The 14,086-nt window shown below is 35.9% G+C and overlaps 1 protein-coding gene across 1 annotated transcript; it reads left to right on the top strand.

Annotated features, from left to right (window-relative positions):
• Positions 1-1,422: 1,422 nt before the first annotated feature.
• LOC113719693 (probable RNA-dependent RNA polymerase 1) lies at positions 1,423-12,049 on the top strand. Its single transcript, XM_027244974.2, has 5 exons — positions 1,423-1,682; positions 3,365-3,940; positions 5,525-7,386; positions 9,757-9,907; positions 10,873-12,049. The coding sequence occupies exons 2-5, from the start codon at positions 3,431-3,433 to the stop codon at positions 11,698-11,700; spliced, it is 3,351 nt and encodes a 1,116-aa protein (XP_027100775.1). The 5' UTR covers positions 1,423-1,682; positions 3,365-3,430; the 3' UTR covers positions 11,701-12,049.
• The last annotated feature ends 2,037 nt before the right edge of the window (positions 12,050-14,086 follow it).

Below are 14,086 nucleotides of genomic sequence, written 5' to 3'. Positions count from 1 at the left end.
TTTGCAAATAGCTCGCATTTGTTAAATTTGACCTGCAAAAATTGCATTTAACTTTTTTGTTAGATTTCGCATTTATAAGTATGACTTGTAGAAAATTAGATTCAAATTTAGATGTATTAGGGTTTTAAAAATATTATATAAGTGATAAAATTTTATAAATTGTAAAAATAAAATCAAATTTAAATAATTAAATGTTATATTTGCATAAGAAATAATACAATAATCATAATAATGATAATACAATAATATTGGTGTAATAAAACTGCCATTAATTTAAATATTTACTTATAATGCCCAAAGAGCCTAATTACCAATTTTTTCTTCTCGCGCTCAAATATAACATTAACCCGCATGCGAGCTAACCTTGAAATAGAAAAAACACAGAATCCCGCTTGCGGGTTTCAGGAGTATTCGGATATTCTCATATGCACCTATGCAAATCGAACCAACCGGATATCTTATCCGTATCCCATTTTTTTAAATAAAAATCTTATAAATTTGAAAAATAAAATCAAATTTAGATGTATTAGGGTTTTAAAAATATTATATAAGTGATAAAAACTTTATAAATTGTAAAAATAAAATCAAATTTAAATAATTAAATGTTATATTTGCATAAGAAATAATACAATAATCATGTATCAGGAATCAAGTTTCTATTATTGTTGTTAAGCTTAATTAATCATATCAGATGCCATTATGTAACTAAACGGTAGTAATTAACCCCAACTACTTGGGATATATCTGTAATTTTGGCCCTGATGACGTCAGAAAAGGGGCCCAATTTTTTATCAAGGGAGGTAAGTGAAATTTTGAGAACCTCAGGGGATGTCAGTGAAAGCGTCAGAAACCTCAGGGGAGGTTTCTGAAATTATCCCATAAGAATATGAGAAAACCTATAACATTTAATAACTTTGATTGGATAGCAACATTATAAAGAAAATTTTTACATTTTTAGGGAATACATTTCTCAATAATTTTTTATTTCACATTATTACAATAAATTTTTTTAATAAAAACTCCTAAAAATAGCAATTATGTGAATTAATTAAGTTAGAACTATCAATTGCATCTCCCAATGAAGAGGATGATTAATACAAAATGGCTCGCAAAGAATATTTTGTTTCACGTTATATATCATATTTTGCCTTACTGTTTATTACATCTCCTTCGTGAATATTTCATTCTAATTCATTTTTTCCTTAAGTTTTTTGACGCCTACTAAGAGGGAAATTTTTTTTTCTATTGTAATACAAGGTATAAAAGCTTAAGGAAAAAAGAATTAAAATGAAATATTTATGAATAATTATAATTATATAATAAATAGTGCAACAGGGGAATGGTTTAGGAAGTATGGAAGATTCTTTGGTTACTCTAATCAACTTCACTAGCACTAGAGGAACAACACTACTATTCCCAGCGTAGAGAGCGTGTCCCTTGAAATCAGGCTGGACCATAGCCTATAAACAACAAAGTAAAGAAAGTGACATCCGCTGTTCTGTTTGAGGAAAATGATTGACTTGGGATTGACTCATCATTCTCACCAAAGTCTTCTCTCACACACAACACGCACTGAGCATATTTACACTTGACAGTCTATAGTATATGGTGTAAACAGAGAGCTTCATCAAATGCAACCATCACTTATGTGCAAATTTGTGTGATAACTCCCGTTGGATTTTGTGAGTTTCTCCTTCTCTTTCCCTTTCATATGCAGATGGAAAGTAACCCTCGTGGATTTACTTTGATCAAGGCTTTTTTTTTCTTGTTCTGAGTCTTTATTCTGTGAATGGGTGTCTTTTGTGGGATTATTTCTGTTTAAATGCTTAATGGATTATTTCGTTATGATCACAGTTTTTCTGGGGTTCTTTTTTCACCCCATGAAAACCCCTTTTGGCAGTTCTGGAATATGTTGTTATTGAAGTGGTGATATCTGAAAAGATGGAATTTTTTTAGTGGTTTGTTTATGTCAATTAGTAGTTTCAGTTGATTTCTGGGAAAGATTTTCTGCATTTCACTTTCTTGCCTGCTGATCTTGTCTGTTAGCTGTATAATAATCTTTTTTTGCTACAAACAAGTGAAGGAAAGAGACAATACAACATGAAGAAGTGGATATTATAGAATCAGAGACGTTGCTTTCTGATCTTTTCATTGTTTTCTGTTGACATTGGATGGTTAGTTTAAATAGTAGATTTCGCACTTATATGCTATTAAATCAAGAGAGAGCCCTTGAGATAAGCAAATAACTTGGCTTCCATCTCTACCTGTTTCTTGTCAAGGATATATTGTTATTATGCACATTTGATGACTTTTTTTGGGTAAATGCTAACATCATGGTCCTGGATTGGTATTCTTTTGGTTTGTTTCCGGGATCTGCTTGTGCACAATTTGGAAATGTTCTTATGAGTGCTTTCTGGAAATCTTTTTTTTTTTTTAACTTATTCTTTTTTATCTGAAATCCCTTTTGGCTGTTGGTGGGATATGTTGTTATTGGAGTGGCAATACTAAAAGAGACAATCTGTGCAGTGGTTCTTTTGTTGGGATGTATAGTATAGAATCCGGCCAAAAAGAGAGTGGCAATACAACAGGATTTGTTATCTAGTCCTGTTTTTACTCTTTCATTGTTCCTCTATCATTTTAGAGATTTTGATTTTAAGAAAAGAAAATTTTATTTAATATTTGTCTTATGGGGCTAGTATTTGATAGCTTTCATGTCTCTGCCTTGAGTATTAAATGAGAAAATCTTGTCTGCATATAGTATGATGCCATGATTTGTCACTTATTATTTTGCTCACAGTTCTAATGTGAAATGGATTTGAAATTTTCTGGTAAGTGATTAAAAAATCTCTGATTTTTTTTTCCTTTATTTATGCCTCTACTGCAGACATTTTTTTTTGGTTTTCAGTTTTGGAGGGAAATAAGCTGAAATTGTTATTCTGCTTTAAGGTTGTATGTAGTCTATTATACTGGTATGGAGTCTTAGTTGTATTGGATTCTTGGAGATTGAAACTTGACATAAAGAAAGTGGAATGGTTGGTGGAGGTTTCTTCTAAAGCTCCAATGTCATGCCTTACATAAACTGAAGGCAATGTTTTACCAAATTAATATTGATAATGCTTACCGAAAACATGATCTGTGCTTACTTCTCCAATTAATAAGAATAGGCACAGTGATGTGCATTTTGGATGTGTGTATATCTTACCGTTCTCATGCTATAAATTCTCACTGTCTGTGTCTGCATATGCTTGGGTGCATTGCTTTCAACAAAAAATATACTTCTATGTATGTCTGGGATTGTAAAGTAGCAATATCATTACTAGCCAAGCAATAGTTTTCTGACTCTTTGAATTTCTGATATTTTCAGGATTATGTAGCAATTGCATTTTGATATGAAATTCTGTTCATAGAATTGGTGGCGAGATTCAGCTGAATGGGAAAGACAATTCAGGTGTTTGGTTTTCCTTATGTTGTGGCTGCAGAAAGAGTCAAAGAGTTTTTGGAAGGAATTACAGGTCATGGTACAGTGTATGCTTTAGAGGTTAAGCAGTCCAAAGGAGGGCACAGAGCATATGCTAAAGTCCAATTTGCAAGTAATAGAAGTGCCGAATACATTATCTCCTTGGCAAAACAACACCTTTATTATGGTTCTTCATATTTGAGGGCTTGGGATTCAGACATTGATTTGGTTCCAAGGCCTAGAAGCTACGAGCATAACATGGAGCACATAGTTTTGAATTTTGGATGTCAGGTGTCGGCGAATAAGTTTTCAGTGCTATGGAATAAGGCAAATGTTTCTGTCAGATTTGGGATTGGAATGAAGAAAATGTACTTCATTCTGTGGTTTAGCTCTGACTACAAGCTTGAATTATCTTGTGAAAACTTATGGCAGATCGTACTGCATGAACCTCGTGGTCAAGCAGCAAAGTTTCTCCTCATACAGGTTTGGTTGTTCCAGTAGAAGATTTGATGTTTGCTGCATATCTTATCACTTGTTTATTTGATTCCTTAATCTTTGGCTTCCATTTCACGGCATGACTAGCACAATTTCCTTCTGCCTTTTTTTGGTGGCTAGGCTTAGAAAAACTTAACAGCACCGATAGCTGGTCTTGCATTTATCTTGCAGACACCACCAGTCTTTAATTACTTCAATTGTCCTATTGTCTAAGTCACATTTGTGTAGTTTCTTAGCATCATCCAACTGTTCATCCATTGGTCTATTCATAAGTATTAAGCATGTAAGACTTGTTTATACCTGGAGAATATCATGGCAAAAGAAGCCGTAATACTTCATATTAGCTGCGAGAAGTAATTGAACTACAGCATGAAATTACAATGGCACCTGGCAGTTTCTAAGCATATTATTTTAACTGTTGCAAATGGAAGGAATTTACCTGCAGGTGAGGTTAAACTCCAAATGGGCTATGTTAGCTATAACCACTATTTCAACCAGGTTATCATTTAATTTTTGTGTATCTGGAGCACCAGATGAATACTAGCCTTCCGTTAGAAAGTAGGTCTTTTTAATTATGGTACAGTAGTTCCTTGTTCTGTTTACGCACTAGTAAAATTAATTTGCTTTTCAGCATCTGAAGCAACTTTGAAATCTTGTAGACTTGATTTGTCATTGAATGTGTCAATAACTTTTGATGCTCTTTCTATTTTGTGTGAGCAGTAAGGCAGGCATGTATCCCCCTTCATTCAAGCATGGGACCTTGCGTGTTTCACCTGCTTGTTGTATCTCATATGAACTATGATTTTTTGTGTAAAATATAGGTCAAGCATGGGGCTTCTAAAGAAATAAAGATGAAAAAAATCAAATGCATGATCATTAATGCAATTTTCGAGGTCTTTGAATTTGCTATGTTAAGTTGATATAATGTGACCAACACCGGTGCACCATATCACACGTTTCTTGTTAATTGTTTTGTTACTCTGTGCTTGGCTGTGAAACAAGCTTCTCTTATAGAGGAGTCAGTGTGCATGTTTTTTAATTATTTCTAATCAATATTTTTTTTTATGTAATCCAGGCATTCAAAAGCTTGGATGGATATTGAGTATGTGCATATGAAATTACTTCTGTTATTGCTATCAATTCTTGGTTAACTGTATACTAGAATATAAGTATGCTTTTGCTGTTATTTTAAAACTGTAACTTATCCTCTCTCTCTCTCTCTCTCTCTCACACACACACACACACACACGCACACAACATACAGTTGTCTGTATATTGATAATTTGCAAGATTCATCGGGAACATTCCTTCAAAGTCTGCATACAGCTTAACCTCTATATTCAGTAATTCTTTTAATACCCTTTTGTATCATTGCTTATTTCTACCAGTATTAACCATGATTTGAACCTTGAAACCCAGCCAAACTATGAAAGTCATAGGGAAAAAAACCAGCATGCCTTTATCCTCTTCCTTTTGTTATTTTAAGTAAATGAGTATTTGTTACCTTTCTAGGGTGATGAATAGTTAATGAGGTCAAATTTTGACATAAGTATTCTTTTCTTCGTGACTTAGTTATTTGGTGCTCCTCGGGTTTTCAAAAAGCTTGAAGCATCTACTTTTAGCTACTTTAAGGAAACTCCGGATGACCAATGGGTCAGGACAACAGATTTCACTTCATCCTGTATTGGGCAATCGTCTGGTATATGTTTGGAGCTTCCGCGTGGTATTCAACTTCCTAATTTCAGTGACTATTTTGCTTGGTACAAAGAAAGTGACAGCCAGTTTATGCTGGAAACTGCTTCCCCTTATTCACACAATTTGGTTTTAGCTCCTATTCTGCGTCCTCCTCAAGGACCATATGTGCCGTACGGAATCTTGTTCAAGGTCTGTTGTCTAGTACAGACTGGATGTCTTCCAGGGCCATCACTAGATGGTAATTTTTTTAGGTTGGTTGATCCACGAAGAATAAAGACTAGATACATAGAACATGCCTTGGAGAATCTATACATGTTGAAAGAGTGCTGCTATGAGCCTGTGCAGTGGCTCAAAGATCAGTACGATAAGTATGACAAGCTTCGGCAACTCCCGAAATCACCTACTCTTTCTTTAGATGATGGGTTGGTATATGTACGGAGGGTTCAAGTTACACCATGCAAAGTATATTTCTGTGGTCCAGAGGTCAGTGTATCTAATCGTGTATTGCGCAACTTTTCAGAGGACATAGACAATTTTCTTCGTGTTTCCTTTATTGATGAAGAGTGGAACAAAATGTTTTCTACAGACTTGTCGCCTCGTATTGCTGCAAATGAGAATGGAAGAACCGAAATTTATGAGAGAATACTGTCAACATTGAAAAATGGCATAGTAATTGGGGATAAGAAGTTTGAGTTTCTTGCTTTTTCTTCAAGTCAATTAAGGGATAATTCAGTGTGGATGTTTGCTTCAAGGCCCGGGCTTACTGCTGCTGATATAAGAACATGGATGGGCGATTTTAGTAGGATAAGAAATGTGGCAAAATATGCTGCCAGGCTCGGTCAATCTTTCAGTTCCTCCACAGAAACACTAAATGTTGGTAGGCATGAGATTCAAATGATTCCTGATATAGAGGTAAGAGGTGCTTACCTTGGTGCATTAAAGTTTGTCTTTTCTGATGGCATTGGGAAAATCTCCTATGAATTTGCAAGGCAAGTTGCCATGAAATGTGGTCTTAGAAGTTTTAGTCCATCTGCATTTCAAATTCGATATGGTGGCTTTAAAGGTGTTGTGGCTGTTGATCCTACTTCATCGAAGAAATTGTCGCTGAGACAAAGTATGATGAAATATGACTGTGATAATACCAAGTTAGACGTTTTAGCATGGAGTAAATATCAACCTTGTTTCCTAAATCGCCAATTAATCACTCTTTTGTCTACCTTGGGGGTCAAGGATGTTGTCTTTGAAAAGAAGCAAAGAGAAGCAGTTGCCCAGTTGGATACTATTCTAACTGATCCATTGAGGGCACACGAGGCTTTAGAATTGATGGCTCCTGGAGAGAATACGAATGTTCTCAAGGAGATGCTTATATGTGGGTATAAGCCTGATTCTGAACCATTTCTTTCAATGATGCTGCAAACTTTCCGGGCGTCAAAGTTGCTGGACTTGCGAACTAAAACAAGGATATTTATACCAAGTGGAAGATCAATGATGGGATGTCTGGATGAAACCAGAACCTTGGAATACGGCCAGGTCTTTGTTCAGTTCTCTGGTGCTGGGCGTAGGCAGTTTTATGATGATTCTGTCCAACCCTCTGCACACAGTCTCATTCTTGAGGGAAAGGTGGTTGTTGCGAAAAATCCATGCTTGCATCCTGGTGATATTCGTATTCTTAAAGCTGTTAATTTGCCAGCATTACATCATATGGTGGACTGTGTTGTCTTCCCCCAGAGAGGAAGAAGGTAAATACCATTTTGAGATCTTTTATACAGTTTATGTGCAACTCATACAGAGAATTGTCAAGTTACTGAGATTGAAATTAGCTAATTGAAGATGACAATCTGGAAATATATAGGTAGCTTAAAATCCAGTAATATTTATGCACGTGCAAATTTAAGTTTCTTTTGTTATTGTGATATCTGTTGATTTGTATTCTTCTGCTGTTTTCCTCTACCATTAAAATCAACGGATTGGCTCCTTTTGATTTTTAAAGATTTTAACCCCAACAAAATGGAAAAAGAGATTCTTCTCTTTCTTTTCCTTGTTACTGGCACAAAAGACCAATTTACCTTTTCCCGCATGAAAAACATATAGCAGCTAGCTGTTCTTGGTTTGTGACATGGTTGCATGTCTACATTCCTTAGAAACTTTCAAGAGCATAAACAATGTGATTTTGTTAAATTTGTGAACCCATATGTGATCCTCAGTTATCTTTCACATCTGACATTATGGCCTTTAGATCATGCTGATGTCTTTTTCGTAAAATCTGTAACATTGCTAGGTGGTGGACCTGTGTCTTCTTGGTTGAGATCTGGCTGTTTACACTACAAAGAAAGGTTCATGAGTATTTCTGAATATAAGTTTATTTTAGAAATGAAGCAAATAGTTGGAAACTTGCAACACATGCAGTTTTTTTTCCTTTTTTGGCAAGTACTGCAGTAATTTTACAGGTTCAGTGTAACTTAGTTTGGTTTCTTGAATCAAGTATTTGTAGTGTGTTCTTTTGTAGTTTAATTAGAAATCATTGGTTGTTTTCCATTGGTTTTTGACTCTAATCTTAGTTCTTTTACAAGATTCTAATGCCTTCATTTGAGTAGGGGGAATGTCTCAAAGCCCATGATGAGCATTTCTGTCAAAGCATTAGATTTTGCTTAATGAAACTTCATGTAGACCTGTGAAACCTACTTGCCATTACTCATGCAATCTAGCCTCACGTGATGCCCACAGCTTTTTAGAAAGTAATTCTTAGAATTTTTGCTTCTCATCTTTTCCTTACAATATAGTGCAGCTTTTGTAGACATTTAGCACTCCCTCTGCTTACTATTACCCCTAAGCAAGCATTTGTAAGGTAAGAATCTTAACAAAGGAATGTTTATTGGTGTTTTATCATTCCTACTATTACACTGTTGGTAATCAATTTAAGGGCAAAAGGGGTCGTTCATTTCACTGCCAAACAACACAAAAAATGAGCAAGTGTATATTGTTTCTCAGCTAATTGGTAGACTTGTCTAGAAGCAGCAGGGAATATTTGACTCCTTCAATTACTGCATATATTATGTCCTGACATAAGCTATCTATTCCTTCATTACAGTCTAATAAATTCAGGAGTATCTAAGAGATTTCATGCTGCATCACCTGGCATATTGCAAGTGAAGTTGAATGCAAAACTTTCTTGTGTTGGGCTTGTATTGGATCTTGAGCTGCTTATGTAGGTCTTTAAAAATATGCATCCTAGACTAATGGATTTCCTCTTCAGGTTTTTAGCACAGTCCTAATATAATAATTACGGTAAAAATGGATTTCTTACTTCACAAATAAGCATTAGGATCTCAGATTTAAGGCCAACAATATCTGGCTTCACTGTTGATTTCTCTTTCCAAACTTTGTGATTGAACAAATAATGGAATCAGTATTATCACTTTTCGCATGATGTATTTGTGCATCTGAGTTTTTTCTATTGCTTATCTTGGATAGCTGTTTCATGATGATTTGTGAGAAAGAAAAGAATGGATGCAAGATGGCTTTGATTTTGGAGCTATCTGTAGCAGTTTAGGTGAACTATTTGGTTTCACTGTGCAAAACGGGGTCTAGAATGGATAAGGAAACGAACTCTTACGAAGACAAGGAAAAGATAGTTCAGTTGGTTCAGGGTTGGGAAGGGTTGCTAAAATATTTTCTGATTTGTCAGTTTATGTTTTGAGAATAAGGAGATTACAACAGCATAATAAACTTTATTGTTAATAGTGTACATAGAAAAACTAGAAGGCTCCTATTATGCATTTTGAAAGGTCAAAACTGCAAAAAATCTAGGAGATGGAGGATGGGTACGATTAAGGCTTTTGCAGACCAAATGAATCCTGGAAATCACTACTGTAACATGGATTGGGATATTTTTTGTAAAAACAAATGATTGAATTTAGTTCACTTTGACATCTAATGTGCTTAGTAAAGCTCAATGTGGAGACAAGGGACTTCTTGCTTGTTGTGGGGCCATTAACTTCTGTTTCAGCTTCTGAAGACCAACTAATTTGAATTTTTACGCAGGGATACATCCAATTTGCTGATGTCATCATTTGTGAATGTTTTCTTTCTGATTCTAATGTCAATTACAGGCCTCATCCAAATGAATGTTCTGGAAGTGATTTGGATGGAGATATTTACTTTGTTTGTTGGGACCCTGACCTGATTCCACCTCAGCAAGACCCACCAATGGATTATGCTCCAGCATCTACTGTGCAGTTAGATCATGAAGTTACAATTGAGGTACTAATCCTGTAACATAAAAATGCTGTGGCAGAATTTGAACTTTTTTAGCTATTTCTACCAGAAAAGGGAGGTCGAAGTATTGTACCCGTAGCCTGATGAGTAGGATAGGAACCTGTCTTCTCCTTTCTCTTTCTTGTGATGTCTTTCTGATTACTAATTATCACAGCAGTGGTGTTCTCTTTTGTGGTGTTGGTTTAAAATGTACTAACATGGTTGACATCTAGCTGTGATTTATGACACTTTGTTTTTAGTATGGATCATGGCGGTATTTTTTCCAGTTATGCTAGCCTTGGTTATCTTGCATATTCATATCTGACACATTTGCAGATTTATATCCTGGTCTACCTTTGAACTAAACTAGTTGACAGTTTTAAGTTACAGAATAAATGTTTGTTTGCATTCATGTGTTGTAAGAGTAGACTACTACCTTTGACCTATAGCACTTGTGTAATTGTGTCCTAACAGATTTGTTTCCATTTAGTTTCCTCAGCTTGAGATTATTTATCTGCATGCATGACCAAAAGTAAGTTGTACTTTTTTCTTGTTGAAGGTAAATGTTTACAAGTATCCTTTCTCAGCACCCATAAAACTGCCAGATAGATTAATAACCTTTGATGATTTAGTCAGGGGACTATTTTCCTTGTTTGTTTTTTGTCCTTTTATGCCCTGAAATTTCTTGTGGCAAAAAGAGATGTGGACAAGTGGAAAAGTTCCTAATCCGCATTGAAGGATACAAAAACCTAATTTATTCCTTCATCTACTAGCTTAACATCAGTAAGAACTCTCTTCTGTTTTCTCCTCATTTTCTTAACCATGAAACAGTTTTACCACGATTAAGGCACTCTATCTTAGCAAACTAAGATGCTTCATTGCATTCTCATGCATATTAAGCATCATTGCAGCAAATATCCTTGTGCAACATTTGCTTTCAATGGACAATTAATTTTGCTTCTCCATTGCAGGAAGTTGAGGAGTATTTCACCAATTATATCGTGAATGACAGTTTAGGAATCATTGCAAATGCCCATACAGTCTTTGCTGATCGGGAACCACTGAAGGCAAGGAGTGAACCATGTCTGGAGCTTGCACAGCTGTTCTCAATTGCAGTTGATTTTCCAAAGACTGGTGTTCCCGCTGAGATTCCATCTCATCTGCGTGTCAAAGAATATCCTGATTACATGGAAAAGTCCGACAAGCCTACGTATGAATCACGGCATGTGATTGGAAAGCTTTTCAGAGAGGTGAAAGAGATTGCACCACACACAAGCTCTATCAGATCATTTACGAGGGAAGTGGCAAGAAAAGCATATGATACTGACATGGAAGTAGATGGATTTGAGGATTATGTTGATGAAGCTTTTGATTACAAAAGTGAATATGATTATAAATTGGGTATCTTGATGGATTATTATGGCATAAAAAATGAAGCAGAAATATTGAGTGGTGGTATCATGAAGATGTCAAGATCTTTTGACCGGAGAAGAGATGCAGAAGCTGTTGGAATGGCCGTGAGGTCTTTAAGGAAGGAAGCTAGGACCTGGTTCAACAGGAGTGGAGGTCATTCCGATGATCCATATGCAAAAGCATCAGCATGGTATCATGTCACTTATCATCATAGATTCTGGGGTTGCTACAATGAGGGACTGAACCGGGCTCACTTCATTAGTTTCCCGTGGTGTGTTTATGATAAGCTGATTCAGATCAAAAAAGCCAAAAAAGCAAGCACAAGGAGTTCTCAGCAAATCTCTTCACTGGAGCTGCAGTTTAGTCATGGACTGAGATTGCTTTAATGAATAGTTTGGCATCAAGAATTTGTGAATTCGCTTTAATTTTTTTCGTAACAAGAAGACTTAGCTGCACTACTTCGGACTATGCTTCGGCGTGGCTTTCATTTGTATCGACTAAGATACTGATTAATATCTATTGCTGTAAATCAATCGGGTTGTTGAGCATGTATATATCTATTGTAATATGACAAATTTGTGTATTTAGGGAAGTGTAACAAGTACATCCGAGTCCTGAACTCAGAAACTTGCCTTCTTTTCATTTTCTGCTCCTCTAACAGCAGGAGTTAGATGCCCTATTCTGAAATTCATTTTATTTTGGTAATTTCAGAATGAAAATACCTGGCATTGAACACCTTATTGGTCACAGGCTTCTTTATCATGTCACTGAATGCACTGAGGGAGAGAGGTGAACAAAGTGTTAAAATCATTCGTGGTTTGATCATTAAAGAATACTTGAAATTCAGGTAGTTCGAAAGGACTGAGGCCTTTTGATTCGCATTTCTTTTCTACTGCTCCTATTATATGTTGCATGGCCATGTAGGTGTTTGGACCAACTGAACATCCTAAATCTGCAATGCGAATTCTGTTTGAAGTACAAGACTTCTCAACGTCAAGCCTATCTGCAAGTACCTCTTCAATCATTGCTTCTGCAGTTATTGATGCTACTCTCTGCATTCATGAAGGGAAGTTCATAATTAAAATTAACCATGTGCTTTTCTTATAGCTAAAGGAGTCAATGATTGGCAGTTCTACCGCATGACATGCTTCAACCTGCTAAATAAATGGTAGTTAGTCCCTTGTGTGGTTCTTTTAGACCACATAAAGCTGAAACAAGAAGCATTTTTATGAGCTGACCTAATCTTCTAGCGAAAGGATAAGAAAAGAATGTGCTGTAGTTGACCCAATCTTCTAGGAAATATGTCCCCCTTTCTCTTGTTTTTGAAATTCTAGAGCTGTTAATGTACACATATACAATGACATGCTTGCTCTCTGTAAAGAGTGGTGGCCCTTAATGTATATCTCTATAGGTAATGAGAACATTGTGATATGATATGGCATAAAGTGTGTGGTTTATGTACGTGAACAGTAGAGTTTGTTTGAGTAGCTATAAGTTCCATTTCCACCATTCATTGAAAAGATTTGGGATCTGCAAATATGACAACAAGGGTGTCAAGTTTATATCGGCTCAGACAATTTTTTTTTTTTTTTTGACTGTCATTCCCAAATCAACAGATTGTCTTGCAAAGTTGTAGAGATAACCAACAAGAGAAGAAACAAAATCTTTGTGCCTCTGTCATTAGTCCAAACTACACAAGTAATTACTCAGACTAAAGTTCACACACATGCAATCTCTTTCCTTTCCTGGCTCTAATAACGCGATACACGATGATGGTCATCTTCATAAACAGCATCAGTCACCCTCTGCAGAATGCAAAACGTTAGAGGGATAAGTGACTCTTCATCCTGTTAAAGTAGTCTAGGTATTCTGTACCGTCCTGAGCATGTTAGTATGACATAATACACATCAAAAGGCGTTTACTAAGAGCATTTATCATATTCATATACACAGCATGTGGTCATCCAATTCCAAAAGGATCAAAGCATCAAGAGTTCAAACACCATTCACGGATTCATAGATAAGCTCCTGAGATATAGACTTGTTCCCTATCGACAGACTTGTATTGTACCTTTAATTGTCTAAGAAGTTCAAAATTTTGAGAAGCCCATTTCATTCTTTTCTTATCATCCAGTGAACTAAATAATTATGAGATATGAATGAACTTGAGGCAAAGTCTATCAAAGAAATGCACAACCAAAGTAATGATGCTGCACAGACCCTAAAACCTAACGCTTTGCTGCAAAACAATGCTTTTTGCATCAAAGAAATGCACAACCAGAGTGATCGACACGAAGTCACTTCAGGTGTGAGAATATTTAGGGGTGGGGTGGGGAGGGGAATTAGAACGCAAGATTTTTAATTCTTGAAACCTCAACTTTAGCCATTAGACCAAGGTTTCATTGGCGAATCAATACTACAATTCAAACTAGTAGGAGCAGTAAAAATTACATCATGCCAATTAAAGGACAATTCTATCCTCTTCATCGACCTGCATACGTCTCGCACAACGTCATGAACACGACATCCTCTGACCCTGCCATTGTGTGTTCTTCTAGAAATAGTTACCAAGTTTCTAGATATTATTTCCAACAAATATTCCTCTGCAACATCTTCCAGTGTTTTTGACTCAGTTTCTTGTATCAATCCAGTTGTGATCCACAGTCCGAACAATTTTCGAGCAGGGATTTCCTTATCCTCTGGAAATTCTCCTAAATAAAGAAAGCAGGGCTTCAAGTGATCTGGTAAGCTGTCGTAAGCAATTTTTAGTGC

This window comes from Coffea arabica, chromosome 11c (assembly GCF_036785885.1).
Source record: "Coffea arabica cultivar ET-39 chromosome 11c, Coffea Arabica ET-39 HiFi, whole genome shotgun sequence".
In the NCBI taxonomy this organism is placed as follows: domain Eukaryota; kingdom Viridiplantae; phylum Streptophyta; class Magnoliopsida; order Gentianales; family Rubiaceae; genus Coffea; species Coffea arabica.
This window is presented reverse-complemented; position numbering and strand designations above follow the sequence as displayed.

Bases quoted from the DNA above. Each gene is read 5' to 3' on its own strand.
- LOC113719693 (XM_027244974.2), top strand. From the start codon at position 3,431: ATGGGAAAGACAATTCAGGTGTTTGGTTTTCCTTATGTTGTGGCTGCA. The intron at 7,387-9,756 runs GTAAATACCATT...TGTCAATTACAG, and splicing joins TTCCCCCAGAGAGGAAGAAG to GCCTCATCCAAATGAATGTT. The intron at 9,908-10,872 runs GTACTAATCCTG...TCTCCATTGCAG, and splicing joins ATCATGAAGTTACAATTGAG to GAAGTTGAGGAGTATTTCAC.